Source organism: Anolis sagrei, chromosome 2 (genome assembly GCF_037176765.1).
Source record: "Anolis sagrei isolate rAnoSag1 chromosome 2, rAnoSag1.mat, whole genome shotgun sequence".
In the NCBI taxonomy this organism is placed as follows: domain Eukaryota; kingdom Metazoa; phylum Chordata; class Lepidosauria; order Squamata; family Dactyloidae; genus Anolis; species Anolis sagrei.
The window spans coordinates 260,651,665-260,673,318 of NC_090022.1; the positions used below are offsets into that span (position 1 = coordinate 260,651,665).

Sequence of the window (21,654 nt, forward strand, 5' to 3'; positions counted from 1 at the left end):
GACAGTGAGCCCTGTACAGAAAGGGGCTGGACTGGAAGTTGAAACACAGATCCCTTCTACACTGCCATATATAATCCAGGTTATCTGCTTTAAACTGGATTATATGGCAGTGTGGACTCAAATAATCCAGTTCCAAACAGATAATCTGGATTTTCTGATTAGATAATCTGGATTATATAGCCTTGTCAAAGGGACCTTACTTCAATATTAGCAGTGGGATAGTATCTCCACCACAGCTTTCAAAAAAAGACTTCATGGGACCCATAAACCCATCAATCCATAAGAGGAATGGCAAGAGACTTCAACAGGCACAGCTGGTAGAAAAGTCGTGATGAATGCATTGGCCAGGCATGTAGCGGGGGGGGGGGGGGGGCTTGAGGGGCTTCAGCCCCCCCCCCCCCCGAAATTCTCATGGTGATTCGCGAAAAGGCCTTACTGGTGCATTATTTAAACTGTTATGTTTATTCATATGATCTGATCACCATACTCAATATATCCCATATGCATGGGGGTATTGGGGTAATGATACAAAAGGTTTGCTAGGGTAGACCCTCTTTCACTCAGACTCAGCCCCCCCCCCGAAACTCAGCCCCCCCCCCAAAACCCGCCCTGAAAAAAATTTACCCCCCCCCCCCCCCCGAAACGAAATCCTGGCTACGGATCTGGCATTGGCCTAAATGGCCAGATATTAGGAAACTTTCCGCATTTCACTATGGCATATCCAGTTAATATACTGGCAGTTCCCAAGTTACAAACATCCAACTGATAAATGACTCATAGTTAAGAATGGGAGTGAGACAAGAGGAAATGAGAGGAACCTACCCCTCGGAAGGAAGTCACTCCTGAAAGTTATCATGGGGAACCGTGTCTCAACTGAAGCTTTATCACCAATCCTTGTTTCCACAACAAGCCACATTTTTCAAAATAAAATTATTATAGAGACAGAAAGTGGGGCGAAATCTTCTGAACAGGGGCACAGACAGCAAAACAAACACCACAGGGGAGTTAACCCTTCCCAATGCTATCCAAAGTTTAAACCTATATGTTTTTGGCTGGAGTTACACTTAAAAAATGTACCTGTTCTGACTTCCATACAAATTCAACTTAGAAACAAACCTACAGAACCCATCTTGTTCGTAACTTGGGGCTGCCTATATTGGTGTTCAGAGTCCTTTAAAGACTGAAGTTTTGTTAAGTTATTAGAGAAACTTACTTCTGAGCAGTCACATTTAGGAATAAATTATTAATTCAATACCCTAGCAAAACCACGTATGTCTGAATAAAGGAAATTGTATTCTTTATCGGTTTCAATAACTGACTAGAATTTGTATTATATTGTCTCTACCTTCTTCTCCATGTTTTACATATTATAATACAACTGTGATGAATGTAATACAACATTGTTTATTTATTTATTTATTTATTTATTCATTATTATTAGCATTAAATTGTTGCTGTTAGCCTGTCTGAGTCCCTCTTCAGAGGTAGAGAAGATCAGGATACAAAAGTTTTAAATAAATAAATATATAGATTTCCTATATTTATACCCCGCCCTTCTCACCCCCAAGGGGGGACTAAGGGTGGTCTCACAAAAGCACCATATGGTGTCATCATAATAAAACAATCAACAATGCATTAAATATTAAAAATATTAAAACAGTACTTAACACAATTGATTAACACATGCCTATTGAAATTGGAACCTAAAATCCAGTCTGCGTCAAATAATTGCCATGTGTTAAAATCTTCTTTCAGTTGCTGCTCACTAATCGAACACTTGGTCCCAAAGCCAGGTCGTGATTTTCCTTCTAAAGGGCAGGAGGGAGGTGGCCATTCTGATGTCTCTGGGGAGAGCGTTCCACAAGCGGGGGGCCACTGATGAGGAGGCCCTGTTCCTCATCCCCACCAATCGTGTTTGCGATTGTTCTCAACTGAAAAAGAACTGACCAGAAATTCACATATCTATGCTGCCTCGAATATACTACAGTGTGACTTTACACTGTTATAGCTGCAGTTGTTGTTGTTTAGTATATATCCCACTTCTCCCCCAGTTTGAGACTCAAGGCGCTTTGCAACAGTTAAAAGATGTTTAACATTTAATAGCACACAAAAGTTTAAAAATAATTACACCATCATAAAAATCCAACTATTTAAAACAACAACTGTAGTCCAGTACATTATACAAGATCTGTTTTACCCTGAAAAATTAAAACCTAAACCAAAACCACTGCTGGAATGAAAAGGGTTTATCTGCTTGTGGAAAAATAGTAATCAATCAGGGCACTAGTCTAGCCTCTTTAAGGGTGTATCTAAGCTGTATAATGACTGAAGTTTCATACACTTTAACTGCCATGACTCAATGATATTGAATCATGGGAGTTGTAGTTTTACAAGGTTTTTAACCTTCTCTGGCAAAGAGGAGCTAGTACCACACCAAACTGCAAATCCCAGGATTCCATAATATTAATTCATGGCAGTTAAAATTGTGTCAAACTACATTCATTCTACAGTTTAGATGTAACCTAGGGAGAGAGATCCAGAGTCTGGGAGCCACCATCAAGAAGGTCCTCTCCCTTTTCTCCACCAAAAAAAGCTATAAGGATGATGAGACAGAGATAAGAGTTTTCTCAGAAGATATCAAGGCCTCTACACACAACTATGCTATATATAATCATTGTTAAATGTGAGGCATATTATTATTTTATATTCCAAAGGGAAAATGATTATTAGTCTATTGGGGTAAAACAACATAGTCTTTAGCATCTTAAAGACTAGAAAATGTTGACTGGTGAATTTTGATAAAAGAATATCGTGCATTCAGGAACAAGTACACAGTCCTGAATATATACGCTGCCTGCCTTTACTGCTTACTAGCTAATGTTATATACCTACTGATGTGATCATGGGGAAAAATTGACCGATTAAGGAGGCCAGTCAAATGCAACCTAGATATAAGATTAAGCAGGGGGGTTTAGCATCTGCAGTCATTAAGCTTTAGGATTTACCATCTTTAATTATTTTTTTCCTTGAGTGATACAGAGTGTATGATAATCTCCAAATCCTTCCCCAGCCTGTATGCATCATCATGAAAACTCTTCATATGACAGGAAAGCCAACTACAGGCCTTACCGTTTAATCCCTGTGCAACCAAACAAAGGGGGGGATCGTATTATCTTTTTAAAACTTTTAAAATGTCTTTTAAATGATTTTGTACAGTTTCATGCAGTTATTTTAATTGCTTTACATTTTATGTCTTTTAATTGACCCTCAGGGAACAACCCAGAGGGTCCCACTTTGGGAGAAAAGCAACATGCAAATAGATAAATATTAGAAATGTTAGAGATCGCAGAGGGGAGGGAGAAAAAGAATAAAGGTGTCATCAGGACAAAGCACCCTCTTATAGTAGTACGCTATCTCTGGTTTTCCTACTGATTCTTCCATTCTTTTCTTATGTCAGCAGATCTGTTAATTAAAAAAAGATGAATATTTTCTACAGTTGATGTTCACTGTCCAGAAGCCCTCAGAGACCATGGGAAGAGGATATTGTACAAAGTGAATGACAACACTATGTAACAAAATTTGAAACATTTTCTGTTGCTGGTTTGAAAGTTTTGTTCCTGTTTAATTGTGTGATACTTATTTTGAAAGTAATTGTTATACTCCAGAAACTTCATTTTTGTGGCTGCCACAAACTATGTTGAATTGGTTGAGACTCAATGAGATATTAACTGAAAAACTATAGCAAATTGTTTTTCCATGTTTTTATGATAAAACCAATTAGGAAATGACATTTATAACCCAGGAATAAAAATCATGTTAAATAGTGTTATTCATTCATTCATTTGCTATTTTATTTTAGGCTGTAGAATTGCTATTTACATTCTGTGTAATAATTCACAGGTTAATTGAGATGAGTTACTACTTAGCATAGTTAGTTTATTTTTTTTTCCATTATGGTACAATGGTTGGGGGACATAGAAGAGTCTAAAACTGCTCTGTAATAGTCACTTTTGAAAATATTGTAAGTTCACAGGAAAAACATTAATTCATGTGATTTACCGGGAAAACAATCCACACCAAATTGATCTAGAATACAAAGGTTGGTAAACATAACACTGTTAGATTACTTCTTTCTTTTGTATCCCCAATTATTTGTTTTCCTATCTGCACATGCTCAAAAGAATAGTCTTTGCAATACGTTCCGAGTTCAGAGGTTTCACAGATGAATCACACAGAGTTTTGGGTGCATTTATGCCCTTCCATAAGATTTTCTAGGATTTGTAATTTCTAAAGTATTTCTAAATAAAAACTCTATTCTGTATATAGATACCCCCATGATCAAAAATGAAAAGAAGTGTAAATGTGAATATCAGCATTTTAAATATATTTAGTGTCTTTTAAAAATTATCCCATAAGTCTTTACCTTTGCCAAAAGAGAAGCGCTCGAAGAAAAAGAAAAATTAGCAATAAAAAAATTAGGCAACCAAGATTTAAAGTGTCAGCACTAAGTGGGCCAAAAATATGCACTGAATCTTCTCTGGGCTCTGCAATCAAGTACTGTATATTATATTTAGAAAATGTATTTGTTTTTAACCTTGCCAATTGGTGATCCAGAATGGCCATAAAAAAAGCTCTCCTTCTGAATGTAATTATCACTCTAGCCATTTTTCAATAGTCTCCTTGAAATCACAATAAAGACATGTGAACTATGCTATAATAAGCAGTTTGGGAATTGCTGCCATTGCATTTCTTCACCTGCAAGTACTGAATGGAGAAAAATGAGATACAATACCTCTGTCTCATCAAAATGAATCCATGAATTCAGTAGATATATTTAGCTTGCATTTTTCTCCTGCCACTTTGAACTTGAATACTTTTATCAATATAGCTATTTCCAGTTCTTCACTACAGGACTAATCACATATTTATTATTTACTTCATTTAGATCCTGTCTTTTCTTAATGCACACACACATTCCTCCGATAAAGATGAGAGAATAATTGACCCAAGGACACCCAGTGGGATTCATATAATGGGGGTAATATCTTGGATCTCTCAAGTGCCCATACATTATTGTCATTGGTTGCCATTTCACCAAAGACAGGTTAATTTAAGTCAGGGACACAAACCCAATGTTTCAGGGGCATAGCCTTAGGGCCCTTCCACACAGCCATATAACCTAGAATATAAAGGGGGAAAAATCCCACAGTGTGTTGTCGAAAGCTTTCATAACCAGAATTACTGGGTTGCTGTGAGTTTTCCGAGCTATATGGCCATGTTCCAGAAGCATTAGGCTTATATGACAGTGTAGACCTGGAACAAATCCCACAATATCTGCTTTGAACTTGTTTATCTGAGTCCACACTGCCATATATTCCAGTTCAAAGCAGATCATGTGGGATTTTATTCAGCTGTGTGGAAGGGGCCTTAGTCTCAAGGCACCCAGTCTTACCAACCAGTCAGGCACTGGGGAGTCTGTAATCTTTATTATGATAGTGGTTACACTGTAATAATGACAGATTATGGACTTGTTACTTGTCTCAGGAGAACTAAGGGCCCTTCTACACTGCCATGTAATCCAGAATATCAAGGCAGATAAACCACATTATCTGTTTTGAACTGAATTAACTGAGTATACACTGCCATATAATCCAGTTCAAAGCAGATTATCTGGATTTTATACAGCTGTGTAGAAGGGGCCTTAGAAGGCTGAATTAAGGCTCGCCAATAAATTTATCTTTAGGAGTCTCATTTCACAAGAACTATGATGCTATTTCTACTCTGAGGTCTCTTCTGTCTGGAGGAAAGGTCTTAAGCAACCATACTTGAGGATGGATCTCTTCATACTACTTCTAGTCATGTTGTTTGTCTCAGATATAACCTCCAACAACCAAAATTCAGCAGCCTTATGTCTCAGTCAAGAGGTTCCACATAACCATGATAGATATCCTCACCCCCCAAAAAATCAAATACAGGCAGTCCTCGAGTTACAAACATCTGACTTATAAGCAACTCATAGTTAAGAACAGAGGTGAGACAAAAGGAAGTGAGAGAAATCTACCCCTTGGAAGGGAAATTGACTACAGAATGAATTACCAGGGAGAGCAGGTGTCTCCCCTTAAGCTTTATCACCAATCATTTTTTCCACAACAAACAATTTTTTTCAAAACCCAATTATCACAGGGACAGAAAGTGAGGTGAAATTTTCTGAACAGGGACACAGACAGCAAAACAAGCACCACAGAGATGTTAACCCTTCCGTATGCAATCCAAACGTATGGAACCTATCTTGTTCGTAATTTGGGGACTGCCTGCCTGTATTGAGGATACCCACGGTTCTAAATGTCCCAGTCTGTCTCTCTTGCCAATTTACTGTTACTTAACTCCCTGGGAATATATTACATGGCATCAGGCAAGAATACTTATCATAGAATCACACATTGATGGTAGTCTGAGATTTTGCAAAGTTGATCTGTGAGAAAGAAAAAAAAAACAATGAAAGGGGAAATGGCATGTAAGAAGTCTAATCTGTTCCTTCTGACTCTTCATGGTAAAGAGCTTGTAACAGTGTAACATGAATGAAAAAAAAAAACCCTGCTTTCTCTCCCTCTACAGAAAATACACTATTTGGGCTCCATCCTTATGCCTGCATAGCAACAGGACTCCTTGTTCTCTTTTTTTTATCCATGTGACAAGAAGTCAGAACATGTTGCACACGTCAGCAAACCTCATGTAAAGTGAAATGATTAGAAAAATGTCTCAGTGATTACATACATCCTGCAACTATTTGTGTTCATATGAAATAGCACTTATATAGATCCCCTGCCTAACATGAATGAGTGAGAAGAGTTCTGACTATAGATAAAACATGTATCTATGCTTAGATCCTTTCATGTGGAACACCTTAAGAAAATTCTGGCATAAAGAATCGTAGCTGAATATGCCTTTTCATATTCATGCACAGAAGGCACCAGACCTGCTTTTGGATATACTGCAGAAGAGTCCCATGAGGTCATTCTAGCATGAGAGTAACAGGACTTGAAGGATAAAGATCCTATCAATTGACTAGTGTGCATTTCCCTTTATCATTCATTTCTGGCCAGTAAATTCTCATCCACCATTATGAGGAGTGGGGATTTTCTCATATATTGTACACAGAATATCTCATCCTCCAATCCCTAACTGGAAACCATTAAGAATTTAGAATTTATGAGGGGAGTCCTGACTAAGGCACCTCCAAAAGTCAGATTCTGTGGACAAAGAGTCTACATTGCCTGAGACTAGCTTTCTAGCAATGGAAGGAAGTGTCTTTCCCAGCTGTATCTGGCAATGCCAAGAAATGAATCCTGGAGCTTTTCCAGCACATATTTCATTACACTTTCTATAGCTCTTCCCCTCCTTTTAGAAGTATTTTAAGCAGCCTGTGAGGTAGACTCCATGTTTTCAAGTCCTCTCAGCCAAATACAAATTTTGTTGACTGATCAATTTTAAACAGTTTTGAAATACTGTCTGGCTGAGAGTTGTATAATTTCATCCAACAAGGTTGCAGGAAAGACATTAACTGTAAGGTGCTCAGTAATAACAAAGGGCTCCCTGGTTGTAAATGGTATGTTTGTCTGTAAATAACAGCAAGTGGCTTATTGGAATACTTTTTGTACAACTGAGAAAACCAAAGGGTAGAAATATAACCCCTTCCCCAGATTATCCAATAGTAATTGTCAAAAATCTTCCATTTGAAGCAGTTTGCAAATATGCAGTTTAAAAAGTTTCCTATCCTAAAGCAGCAACCTTTTAGCTGCCATTCTCTTTTCCACAATTGGCCTCTTCTTGGCATGTTCTGTGTCTCTAGCCATATTATCACTAAGGAATTTTTGAAGCTGCCATTAATGTTGATTAGATTTTCTAAGTAAGCCCATTTGTATTCAGATTAGGCCAATATATTTCTCTCATGTGAAGATTGAATCCAACCAGGCTGATATGCTTGTACAAGGGTATTAAGCAAGTGATCTAAAGCACTGCTTCTTAAACTGTGGATCCTGATCCGAAATGTTGTCCTCTTAACCCAAGATTGGGGTAACAAAAATGACAATAGTAAATAAAACACCACTAATTTACACAAATCTATCAGCAACAACATGCAGTGTTCATAGTGGACCATACAAAAATGCTTTAGATGTACTCCATAAAAAAGGAAAATCAGTGTGTTCAGCAATCTTTGCATGCGCTGATTTATTATCAGTAAATATTTGATGTTTACCCCTATTTTATATGCCTGTGTATCAGTCATGTAAACATTTCTTGGGCAGAAAGGGGTCACAAGTGAGGAAGGTTAAAGAACCCCTGGTCTAAAGGACCATATTTGTGGCCCCAATGGCCCCACTCCCAGAAATGTCATAAAGAGAATTGTGCTTTGAAAAGCTTCCAAATCACTCAATTCTACTATAAAAAAACATCCCCTATGTGCGCACACACACAAACCTTGTTTTAGCACAGCAAATATAATTAAAGAAAAAAAAGAAGAGACGTTCTGATTAACTCCTATTTTCCAAGAAGGTGAATCATGCAGCAAATAAAAGATAGCAGTGGAGAATGTTTCTCAGGTCCCAAAGATGCCCGCCACAATACTAGCTGCATGGACACTACTACTCATAGGTCCCTTCTACACTGCCATATAAAATCCAGATTATCTGCTTTGATAATCAGGATTATATGACAGTTTAGATTCATATAATTCAGCAATACAGATCATGTGGATTATCGGATTTGATAGCCTGGATTGTATAGCAATGTAGAAAGGGCCATAGAGAGTCACCCAAATTTTGCCAGGTAAGAGTATGAGGCCCTCTATACAGAGAGCAAATTTGGGAGTTACAGTGGATACAGGAAAGAGGGTCAGAATAAGGAAAAGAGACAATGGAAATAAACATAAGTCGAACTATACAGCCTTTTATGAAATACAGTGTTTAAATATTTTAGAGAAGTTGTTTGTGCATGACTCAAAACGGAGCCCAGTCTCTGTTTCTTCATGAAGTGTGCAAAGGCTTTCTGCTTTAAACAGATCAACCACAATATGTCAAAACATAGCAATTTAAGACAGCAGCTGGTCTTGTATACTGTTTCTCTTAAGAATAAGAGCATGTACAAAGTACAAACCTTTATAACTAGCAAACATTAAGAAAATCAAATTTTAAAATTCAGCAGAGGCATGTTAAAAGTCACATATTCCCCTGGTCTCAAAAGTATTTGTAGTGAAAGTTAAACTTACAGCCAATATCTTCTATAAATGTCTTCTATAAATTAAAATGTTTATTAGAATTGTACTGTAGGAATTATGACCGGGGTTTCTCTTTTTTGTCCTTGGACAATGCTAACAGAGAAACACTGGCTACTTTAACAACATTGAAGTGAACTGAAATGTCACCCACAGCATGACACTTCCTACTGGAGCCAGCAACCAGGACTTCATCATTCTCCTATAATTGAAAAGAAAGAAACGTTTGTTCATATTTACAAACCGTTGTAACCACAAATTAAACAGTGTATTAATCCAATATCCCTGACAGTTATCAACCAAGAGAACTATTATTTATTTCCCAAATGCATCCATTCACCTCAATGAAGTTCAAACAACCATCATGGTTCGGGTCCTGCCTATCTTTGTGACCGCACCCCCCCCCCTCCCATGAACCGGCATGGGTTCTAAGATCTTCCGGGGAGGCCCTTCTCGCAGTCCCACCACCATCACAAGTGTGGTTGGTGGGAATGAAGGAGAGGGCCTTTTCGATGGTGGCCCCTGACTCTGGAACTCCCTCCCCAGGGAGATTAGGCAAGCAACCCCACACTGTTCTCCTTCCGTAGGGACATGAAGACCTGGCTGTTTAAACAAGCTTTGGAGAACACCTAGTCCCTAGTTACCTATGCAATTGTTATACAGCTTTGTACTTTATCTCATGCCCTCTTCCCATGGCTACAGCTTTGCACTTGTCCCATTCCCAGCTTAATCGTTTACTGCCTGGCTATGTTTATAGTAGTTTGCCTCCATTGGTTGATGAGCAGTTTTTAATTGTGTGTTAGTTATTTTATATCCATGTTTAATTAAATGTATTTTTAAATTGTTTTCATTTTATGTTCTGTTTTGAGGCACCTTGTGCCATGCGTAAGCCACTCTGAGTCCCTTCGTGGAGATGGTGGTGGGATACAAAAATAAAGTTGTTGTTATCAAAGGCTGTTATCTTCTTGCCATTCCTGATAAGCTGGACTCGGACACACTTCCTGATGACAGAATTCAGCTGTTTAGGTTCTACTCTGCTGAAAAATCAAGAATACAAAATAGATTTGTTACATTTGCCTATAAGCTAGATTTCTATAACCCCCTCCATCAGGTTGATAGGGTCCCTTGGGCTCAAAGGCCACCATCGCTACAGAAACATAGGTGCATCTAAACCAGTTGTTCCCAACCATTTTTTGACCAGGGACCACTCTCCAACATTAGTACCAAAACGGTTATGAATCAGTTTTTAGTCAAATTTAAATTTGGCTTGGTTATTTGAGGTGCGGTTTCAGAAAATTGCACTAGCTAGACCACATCACCTCTTGTTTCTGATACAGAATATATGCCATCCAGTAGCTACCATCTACTCGTCCACAGAAAACCATATTTAATAAGCCTTGGCATTATAAGATGGTTTTACAAGACCAGTCACTCTCGTTGCAACAGTGTAGTAACCGTGAGGCTGTTAAAAATATTTTAGTTCTTGTAGACCACTGGTGGTCCATGGATCACAGGTTGGGAACCATTGATCTAAACTCGTTATCAACAATCTAAACTTTTTAAAACATTGACTTTGCCGAAAAGTACTCAATAGACACTATCTTGAACTAGCCAGTGTCATTAAGCTGAAAGATGTACCTCACTATATATGAGGTATGGACAAACTTGGGTCCTCCAGGTGTTTTGGACTTCAGCTCCCACAATTCCTAACATTCTAGCCATTAGGAATTGTGGGAGTTGAAGTCTAAAATATCTGGAGGACCCAAGTTTGCCCTTGCTTGGTATATACCATACTGACATTTGTGATCCTGTTTGGTGCCAAACCAAAGGACTAATTCACTGCCTCCCCCACCCCCACCTCCTTATTCTCTGGGTCATTATGGAAAGACAATAGTGATGCTTCACTTTTTCTAGGACAATGCCTTTGGCATGAGAAGCTTCCCCAAAAGGGTTGGCCTTAAGAGCAGTTCCCAGGTGGGCCTTCTTGTGCTGTTTTTCATGCGATTTCTGTCCCAGTAATGAATACGTAGCTTCCTGGATGTACAAAGCCCAGAGCACTTGCTTGAAAGGAGAGAACCAAAAGAGGGAGCCTTTGAGACATCAAGTTTCTATTTGAAAAATAATATAATTTGGCTAGCATTGCTCTTGGTTCCAAAGCCTTATAAAAGCATTTCTAACTTGGGCAATACTTCAGCTTTTATTTATATTTCTACAATACTTTTGAATGTGCTATGATGGCAATTTACCAGGAATATTAAAAATTAAAAATCCCACAGTAAAATTAATAATAAAAATTGTCAGCTGAAAGAGAATCAAGCAGTAAAGGCTTGGAAATATTTTTTTAAAAGACAAGTTTCCACTCAGAGCCCTAATAATGAATCATTACAAGATTTTAGTTCAATTGCCAGTCCCAGCTAAATCAAATTAACTGTAAATGTTGCTGTTTCATTCACACAATCTCAGACCCCTTCCACACAGCTGTATAAAATCCACATTGAACTGGATTATGTGGTGGTATGGACTCAGGTAATCCAGTTCAAAGCAGATTATTGTGATTATCTGCTGTGATATTCTGGGTTATATGGCTGTGTGGAAGGGTCTTTAGTTAGTTGGTGGCAGCAACTGGGTTTAGGCCCTAATGCTATTGTGACATTATTGTTAGAAAGTGGCCATAAAGTCTGAGTGACAAAGGTACCGTATGTTAAAGAAAAAATATCTGCTTAGTTATAGAAAAACGTTATAAGTTCCTACTGACTTCAGGTTACGTTGAACATGTGCAACACATTCTGAGCCATGTTTGACATGTTCTACTGATTAGTTAACATGGAAGAGGATAAAGGGAACAAGTCATTTGGAAACAGTGCTTGCTCTTTACTGGTGAGCCTTTGTGACTCCCATAGGCTATTTATTAACCAATTACTGCAACCCTTACATTTTTATAACAATAATTGGCTTAATTTCTTGTTTGGAGTACAACACCAGATTTCAAATCCAGAGTCTACTCAACATTGTGCCATTCAGTATATTACTATCATGAACTCTCCCATACTATCGTCCCCTTTTACCTTTGGGCCATGTCCGAGGGCAGAAAACTATTCTGTTGTTCTTTTGCGTGTCGTCATCATCAGCGATCATTCATGTCCAAGTTGGATGGCCTTCCAAGCATAAGATCTTGGAGATGGGTCTATAGGAGACTGTGGAGACCTATTCTTGACCTGCCTGTTCTTCCACAGTGAGGACATTGGTTTCTGGATGGAAGGTGGTCCCAGTCAGGGTTGGCTTGATATGCCTTCCCCTTGATGCATTTCTCTCTTTCACCCTCCATTTGTGCCTCTTTGAATTCCACAGCATTGTTGGTAACAGCTGATCTCCAGTTAGAATGCTGAAGAATCAGGGCTTTCCAGTTCTTGGTGTCTGTGCCACAATTTTTATGGTTGGCTTTAAGCTCATCTTTAAATCACTTTTCCTGTCCAACAACCTTCTGTTTTCCATTCTTGAGTTGGGAACAGAGTAACTGCTTTAGGAGACAGTGATCAGGCATTCAGACAACATGGCCAGTCCAGCGAAGTTGATGGCAAAGGATCATCACTTCAGTACTGGTGGTCTTTGCTTCTTCCAGCATGCTGGCATTTGTCAGCTTGTCTTCCCAAGAGATTTGCAGAATTTTTCAGAGGCAGTGCTGATAGAATCGTTCCAGGAGTCGAGTGTGATGCTTGTAGACAGTCCACATTTCGCAGGCATATTGATGTGGAGATATTGGAATATATATACACACATACACACACACACACACACACACACACATTACAAGCACTGAAATATAGAAAAATCAGGTTCTCTTTGTATTAGGAAGCCAAACTGACAGGCCAGAAAGAATGCTGAAGGACATCTGTGTTGAAAGGGGGAGGAGAAGCGGGGCATGTTGTCTATACAGAGACTGGTACAGCATAGCACAGGCCATACCTTCTTACTTCATAAAGTAAGGAGTTTATCTCCCTCCCTCCTGACAGCTCAAAAGTAGGCCCCTGATGGATGTAAGCTGCTCTTTAGGAAAAAAAATACTGAGACATGCCTCTCGCATGTTGGAAGATATAATTTGATATTTCTATGATACTAAAGTGACGTAGTGATGATGTTAACGTATGTAGAAGCATGTTTGTTTGCCTGCATTTGCCTGCATTATTCTCACTCTGGTTTGCTTTTTGGAAAAGACTCCATGCCAGTGTCTCAGCTGAAAATAAACATACTTTTCTGCCTCCAAACAAAGGATCACTGTTGGTTTTATCTTTCCTATCAGCCATAACAATATAACAGGGTTGGGAAGACAATAGCTTTTATAAACAATCACCTTGGCATACCTACAGATGTCCCGATCCCCAAACACTCTCTGCTTCATTCGGAAGAATGCTGCACTTGCAGAGCTCAGACGGTGCTGTATTTCAGTGTTGATGCTGATTTTTTGGCTTCTGAAGAGTGATTCTCAAGCACTTGTGCTCTAGGGCTTTGGGGCCTCAACTTCCAGAAGCCTCAGAGGTTATGAGAACTGGAAGTCCGAAAGACCTGGAAGATTTGAGTTTTGGAAGCAGTCGTGTAGAGTGATGGAACACGCTGGCATTTGTCAGCCTGTCTTCTCAAGAGATTGGCAGGATTTTTCAGATGCAACGTTGATAGAATCGTTCCAGGAGTTGAGTGACACCTATAGACAGTCCACGTTTTGCAAGCATAAAGTGGGGTTGGGAGGACAATAGCGTTTATAAACAATCACCTTGGTATCCCTACAGATGCCCTGATCCTCAAACACTCTTTGCTTCGTTCAGAAGTAGGCTGCACTTGCAGAGCTCAGGCGGCTCTGTATTTCAGTGCAGATGTTGATTTTGCTTGTAAAACACCATACAGAACAGTGATTCTCAAGCACTGGCGCTCCAGGGCTTTTGGACCTCAGCTCCCGGGCTTTGGGACCTCAACTCCCAGAACCCTCAGATGATGAAAGGTTATGAAAACTTGAAGTCCGAAAGACCTGGAAGACTTGAGTTTTGGAAGCAGTTATGTAGAGTGATGGAATATGCTGACATTTGTCAGCCTGCTCTTTAGAAAAAAATTGTCAGCCTGTCTTCCCAAGAGATTTGCAGGATTTTTCATTGCAGGATTTGACATTTGTCAGCCTGTCTTCCCATGAGATTTGCAGGATTTTTCAGATGCAACGCTGATAGAATCGTTCCAGGAGTTGAGTGTGACACCTATAGACAGTCCATGTTTTGCAGGCATAAAGCAGGGTTGGGAGGACAATGGCATTTATAAACAATCACCTTGGTATCCCTACAGATGCCCTGATCCTCAAACACTCGTTGCTTCGTTCAGAAGTATGCTGCACTTGCAGAGCTCAGACGGCGTTGTATTTCAGTGCAGATGTTGATTTTGCTTGTAAAACACCATACAGAACAGTGATTCTCAAGCACTAGTGCTCTTCGGGTTTTGGACCCCAACTCCCAGAAGCCTCAGATGATGAGAGGTTATGAGAACTGGAAGTCCGAAAGACCTGGAAGATTTGAGTATCTGGCCACTTGGAGTGCTTCTGGTGTTGCTGCAAGAAGGTCCTCCATTGTGCATGTGGCAGGGCTCAGGTTGCATTGCAGCAGGTGGTCAGTGATTTGCTCCTCTCCGCACTCGCATGTCGAGGATTCCACTTTGTAACCCATTTCTGAAGGTTGGCTCTGCATCTTGTGGTGCCAGAGCGCAGTCTGTTCAGCGCCTTCCAAGTCGCCCAGTCCTCTGTGTGCCCAGGGGGGAGTCTCTCATCTGGTATCACCCACGGATTGAGGTTCTGGGTTTGAGCCTGCCACTTTTGGACTCTCGCTTGCTGAGGTGTTTCAGCGAGTGTCTCTGTAGATCTTAGAAAACTATGTCTAGATTTAAGTCGTTGACGTACTGGCTGATACCCAAACAGGGGATGAGCTGGAGATGTCTCTGCTTTGGTCCTTTCACTATTGGCTGCTACTTCCCGGTGGATATCAGGTGGTGCAATACCAGCTAAGCAGTGTAATTTCTCCAGTGGTGTAGGGTGCAGACACCCCGTGATAATGCGGCATGTCTCATTCAGAGCCACATCCACTGTTTTAGTGTGGTGAGATGTGTTCCACACTGGGCATGCATACTCAGCAGCAGAGTAGCACAGCGCAAGGGCAGATGTCTTCACTGTATCTGGTTGTGATCCCCAGGTCGTGCCAGTCAGCTTTCATATGATATTGTTTCTAGCACCCACTTTTTGCTTCAGGCAATGCTTCTTGTAGGTAAGAGCACGGCCCAGAGTGACTCCCAGGTGTTTGGGTGTGCTGCAATGCTCCAGTGGGATTCCTTCCCAGGTGATCTTCAGAGCTCGGGATGCTTGTCTGTTCTTGAGATGAAAGGCACATGTCTGTGTTTTAGATGGGTTGGGGATCAGCTGGTTTTCCCTGTAATAGTTGAAGTGGTATCAAACTGTATTCAATCAGGCCTGGAGAAACTTGGGCCCTCCAGGTGTTTTGGACTTCAACTCCCACCATGAGCGGGGCGGCTGAGGGGGAACAGGAAAGGTCCTGAGGCTGTCAGAAATGGCGGGAGTTGAAGTCCAAAACACCTGGAGGGCCCAAGTTTGCCCAGGCCGGCAGTGAAGGAAACAAGCGAGGACCCCGTGAAAGGCGACTAACTCGCGCCTGACCCGCCGAGGGTCAAAATTGTGGCGTTGAAACAATAAGGCAAGACATCTCCGTGATGATTAACAATCTTTGTATATTCAATATAGTGGCCGCTCACCCGCAACTGAAACGGGCCAGGCTTAAGGACTACAGTTCCCACAATGCATCGGCCTGCCCGTTTCCTGTCATGAGAATTCGGATCAGGCGTTCCAGTTAGACAAAAGGGGTGGGGTCCTCGAAGCGACAGCTCCCTGCCGCGGTGGGTTGTGGGCCGTCCCTTCCTCCTTTCTTCCTTTCCTCGGCGTGAGAGCGGCACGATGGGTGAGTGGCTCCGAGTCTGGCGGCGGAAAAGGGCTCAAATGGGTCTGGGAGAGAGGCCGAAGCATGTAGCGTGAGAGAAGGATGGTCTCTGCCTTTCCTTGCTTCTCTTCGCGCTGTCTTTCCTGCTTTTTCCTTCAGAGACGGGCCACGCGGCCTGCTTCCTCAAAGGAAGGCCTTGGCGGCCTATGGAGCCCAGAAGGAGAGGCGAATGAAGGCTGCTGATTGGTTGACTTCTTGGATGTCCTGCCTCCCTCCCAATATTAGGAATCCAATACATTTTTTAAAAATCCAATTAAATGCAAAAGTCAACATAAAAATATGTTTAAACAGAGCCTGGATGGCCATCTGTCAGGGGTGATTTGAATGCAATATTCCTGCTTCTTGGCGGGGGGTTGGACTGGATGGCCCATGAGGTCTCTTCCAACTCTTTGATTCTATGATTCTAATAATAATAATGATAATAATAATCTTTATTTAATACTCCGCCACTATCTCTCCAATGGGGACTCGGGGCGGCTTACATGATTGTACTATCCCAACAGGTTATTTCAATAAAGTAAAACCAAAACACAATAACAACACAGTAAAATACATACAGCATATGAGTACAAAGATGATAAAGAAAAATCATACACAGTAAAATAACATAACAATAAGCGGGCCGCATGTGCAAGATAAAAACTAAGGTACTAAAAATACTAAAATCAGAATGAGATAGGGATGGAGCAGATTGTGGGGGAGAAACTTGTATAGGAACGGGGTCAATTTAAGGCTTAAAAACCTTAATTTTGGAAAGAGATTCATGAAATAATAAACAAGATACTGGACACGAGAAAAGAGATGGATGCCGAATATTACCTATTGGGGATATTAGACTTTGAACTTGAAAAGAATAAAGATAAACTTTTCTTCCACATGGCAACGGCGGCGAGAATTGTCTTAGCAAGAAAAAGGAAGAATAAAGAGATGCCAATGATGGAAAAATGGATGCTCAAACTCTTAGACATAATGAACATGGACACACTATCACAATACATGAAAACCAAACTGAAGATAGGCATTGCCAAGACGGATTGGTCCCCAGTCAAAAAGTACTTCAACATCAACCAGATTTAAAAGCATGGGACAAGACTAGAAGATTATTTCTAACACTGGTAGCGTTATAAGGGGCAAAATCAGTATTCAAATTGACTAACTCTCCCCACCCCCTCCCGCCTCACTTCTCAATCCCAGCACACACACACCCTTTTCATTTTGGGCCCTTTTTTTCTCTTTCTCTTTTACACCCATCCCAAACCTTACTTCACCTTACCTACTCCCATCACCCTTTTTTTAAAACTATAAGATATGTTGATGATTGACACACTCTCGATGTATCCCCTCCCCTAATGAAAAAACCATCAATAAAAAGTATTTAAAACCTTATAAGATTGTTTAAATAAAGCTCATAAGAATGTCATAAAATTAATGTGTTTTATTGTATTAATAATAATTATTAATAGGCCAAAAGCTATCTGCTTATGCTGCCTTCAGTGGAAAAAAAATAGGTTGTCATCTTTGGCAAAAGAAATTTTGATTGACATGTATCCATGCACTCATGCATTCTGTGTGAATATTATAATAATAAAACTGGCAGCACACTTAAGAAACGGACCAATCTTAACTGTTTTGGGGAGCATAGAAATGCATATATAAACCAAGAATTAGAAGTACAAATAATATATTGTCAAAGGCTTTTATGGCCGGAATCACTGGGTTGTTGTAGATTTTTCGGGCTGCATGGCCATGTTCTAGAAGCTTTCTCTCCTGATGTTTCACCTGCATCTATGGCAGGCATCCTCAGAGGTTGTGAGACCTCATATTCTCTGATTATGCCTGCCATAGATGCAGGCAAAACGTCAGGAGGGAATGCTTCTAAAACATGGCCATCCAGCCCGAAAAGCCTACAACAACCCACAAATAATATATTCCTTCATGTTTCATGGTGCACATATGCTAGTTGTATATACATTGGCCTGTTGATTTGCTGTTAACTAGTTGATGGCCCTATCTGAAAAAGTTTATGTGGGTTTATTCACGTGCCTTCAAGTCTCCTGTTCACTTATGGCCACCCCATGAATTTCATCTTGTTCATAAAGCCTGTTTGACGTTCCAGACTAATTTGTTACTTGTTCTGTTCATGCTGAGATTGTGTTAGTAAATGATCCATTGGAAGAAACACTAAGGATTATTAAGTTTTAATTCAAATAATTTTCAGTGGTTTTCAATTGCTCATAGGTTGCTTTGAATCCTATATGAGGGGGAATGTGAGATAAATAGGTTGTGTGATCATAAAACAGAACTAAAATATTTTCTTAGGCCCAATGAAACTTCTGATTTGAAAGATATTGGGATCAGCTGCTCTATTTTCATTTTATTGGCTCTCCTATGTGTTGTAAATGTAATGGTGCAAAGAAAAACAGATCCTCTGTTAAAAAATAGTTTGCATATATAGTGTAATTATGATAAAATGAAAACAGGATATTGAGAATTTTTATGCATTATAAGCCAAGGTTGAGACAAGAGGATGACTTAAGGTCTGTGTTGTTCTGTTTGCTTCCTAATACTCTGATAAATTGCTGATTTCTAGGTAAGTGTCGTGGGCTTCGTACAGCCAGGAAGCTGCGCAGTCACCGTCGTGACCAGAAATGGCATGACAAACAATACAAGAAGGCCCATTTGGGTACTGCTCTGAAGGCCAACCCCTTTGGAGGAGCTTCCCATGCTAAAGGCATTGTCCTGGAAAAAGTGTAAGCTTCATCACCTTTGGGGGGTATCTTTTCTTTTCTACTAAAGACCTGATAGTGCAAAATAGAGTTTAAAATGCATCTAATTTTTATTTTTTGTTCTTTGGTTTATTCAAATTGCTTTCGTTCTATGCCATCTTGAGATCCTCGGCTGTAAGGCTGGATACAAGTATTTTAAGTAATAAAGTACTCCTACCATTTGTGTTGTAGATTGGGGCAACCTCTGGAAAAAAGCAGAAAGTGAAGTTGGGAGGGGGAAAGTCAGTGAATATTGCAGCTCTTCCCCTTTACACCTGTGGGAGTATTTTAGTAAAGCTCTGTTAAGAAAATGCTTCTACTTCTCGCAGAAATTAGATCCAACTCTATCTTGATTTGGGGTGTGTGTGCATGTATGTAAAAACATTTACAAAATGCCTAGTTAGCTTATATACTGAATATGTTTTGGCATCCAAGTCAAAATGATTGCTATACTAACAGTATATTTGTTTGTCTCATTTTAGTGGTGTAGAAGCTAAGCAGCCAAATTCTGCCATCAGGAAGTGTGTCCGAGTCCAGCTCATCAAGAACGGCAAGAAGATAACAGCCTTTGTTCCTAATGATGGTTGTTTGAACTTCATTGAGGTACAAAATGTTCTTTTTTTTTTTTAGTTGACAGGACCATTATTCCAAAGAGGGAGCATGTAGGGATTTGAATGGTGGACTTGGACTTCAGAAGGCCAGGGTTGGAATCCCCCCCCCCCTCCCCAGTCATGGAAACCCACTGGATGATCTTGCACAAGTCATCCTCTCAACATCAGAAGAAAAGATAGTTTCAGCTTCCCTCTGAACAGATTTTTCCAAGAAAGGCCCATTAGGTTTGCCTCAAGGTCACCCTAAATTGGAAATGACATTTTTTATGGTGTCATAAGGGTCTTTACAAACTGCAAGTCGTTTCTGATGTGAGGGAATTGGCCATCTGCAGAGACGTTGCCCAGAGGATGCCCAGAAGTGTTACCAGATTGTGGGAGGCTTCTCTCATGTCCCCAAATGGGAAGCTGGAGCTGACAGATGGGAACTCCCTCCATCTCGCAGATTTGAACTGACCTTTTGGTCAACATTTCAGCCAGCACAATGGTTTAACCCATTGTGCCACTGCGGCTCCTGGAAATGATATGAAGGCACACAACACAATGCTTGGGGGGGGGGGGGCTGGTAAAACATCTTCTTGATTTATAATGCTTTTCAACTTTATTGTAATGAATAAAGGAGATCAGAGTACATAGATTAGATTGGGGTGCAGTGTAGGGGAGACGAGGATAGTTGATGCATATATCTATGGCTAAGCTACATTAGTTTTAAGTTGATAAATTCCTATATAGGACAAGATGTATGTTGTATGTTGTGTTTGCACTGTCTGTTTTTGATAAGGCCAAAATTGTTGCTGTAATGAATAAAGGAAAACAGCATGCAAATTAATGGGTAATTACAGGAGGTTCAACAGTACTATTTATCCAAACTGCAACCCCAATAATAAAAAAAAAATTCTAGAGTCCAGACACAACCATGACATGCATTGGAAAGAATATAGGAAAAACAGAAGCAGTATTTGAAAGCTGGTTTCAGGGAAGAGAGAATACATCATCCATGAGGGAATTTTATCTTAGGCTCTTGATGTTGCAAAACTCTTGAGAACCAATATTATCAATATGTGGAGTGACTGTCCTTTGCACAGATGAGCACACAGCTCATACTTACGCTTAATGGTGCTTGAACAGGACTTCCCAGAATTTTGACTTTTCTCAAGGCGACTTTATCATTTGATGTGTTTTTTCTTATTTAGCTGTGCTACTGCAAAGTTCATTTAAAAACTGGTTATACACTAGTTAGCACACACTTTGTGATCTTGAGGAAAGTGAAATTCAAGCGAATTTAGAATTCAGACTGCAAATGGACTCTTTACTTACTGGAAAATAATTGTTTGTCTTGCTTTAATTTCAGGAGAACGACGAGGTCCTGGTTGCTGGCTTCGGTCGAAAGGGTCATGCTGTTGGTGACATTCCTGGAGTTCGTTTCAAGGTTGTCAAAGTCGCAAATGTTTCCCTACTAGCCTTGTACAAAGGCAAAAAGGAGAGGCCCAGGTCATAAAACCACATTTTGTTATCAAAATGATCAATAAAGTTTTCTCTTAAGAAATAATGCTTATGTTTTTTTATTGTAAGGCCTTTTTGGCTTTGTCATTATAACAACTGCAGTATTTACTGTAATGAAGATGTAATAGTTATAATGAAAATAGTGGATTTGGCAGGATATCTTCTGGAAAATCCCAAATGTTATGAGGATAGCTTAGGACTGGTGGAAAACTGGAAAATCTGTCTGATTTCCAAAGCTTAATCTGTTCTTACAGAGCTAAATGTGAGGTGTGTGTTTAGGCAGAAAAAAAATGAGATACCCAAATGTAGGATGGGTCCATCAGAAAAGGATCTAAGGATTTTAGTGGATCACAAGCTAAACATAAATCAACATTGTGACATGGCAGCTAGAAAAGTCAAATACCCCACGTTTATTCTAGGTTAAAGGCACTTTGCAGCAGTTATAAATAGTAGCTTACAACACTCAACACGAACAG

The 21,654-nt window shown here is 40.0% G+C and overlaps 1 protein-coding gene and 1 pseudogene across 1 annotated transcript; one reads left to right on the top strand and one right to left on the bottom strand.

The window, feature by feature from the left end:
• Positions 1-9,231: 9,231 nt before the first annotated feature.
• LOC132765379 (small ribosomal subunit protein uS12-like) lies at positions 9,232-12,347 on the bottom strand (annotated as a pseudogene).
• Positions 12,348-16,155: 3,808 nt separating this feature from the next.
• Positions 16,156-21,224, top strand: LOC132767115 (small ribosomal subunit protein uS12). Its single transcript, XM_060761728.2, has 4 exons — positions 16,156-16,263; positions 18,893-19,052; positions 19,550-19,670; positions 21,027-21,224. Exons 1-4 carry the CDS (start codon positions 16,260-16,262, stop codon positions 21,171-21,173), a joined length of 432 nt encoding a protein of 143 aa, XP_060617711.1. The 5' UTR covers positions 16,156-16,259; the 3' UTR covers positions 21,174-21,224.
• Positions 21,225-21,654: the final 430 nt, after the last annotated feature.

Excerpts from the sequence above, each read along its gene's own strand:
- LOC132767115 (XM_060761728.2), top strand. Across the intron at positions 19,053-19,549 it reads GGCATTGTCCTGGAAAAAGT|TGGTGTAGAAGCTAAGCAGC; the intron begins GTAAGCTTCATC and ends GTCTCATTTTAG. Across the intron at positions 19,671-21,026 it reads GTTGTTTGAACTTCATTGAG|GAGAACGACGAGGTCCTGGT; the intron begins GTACAAAATGTT and ends CTTTAATTTCAG.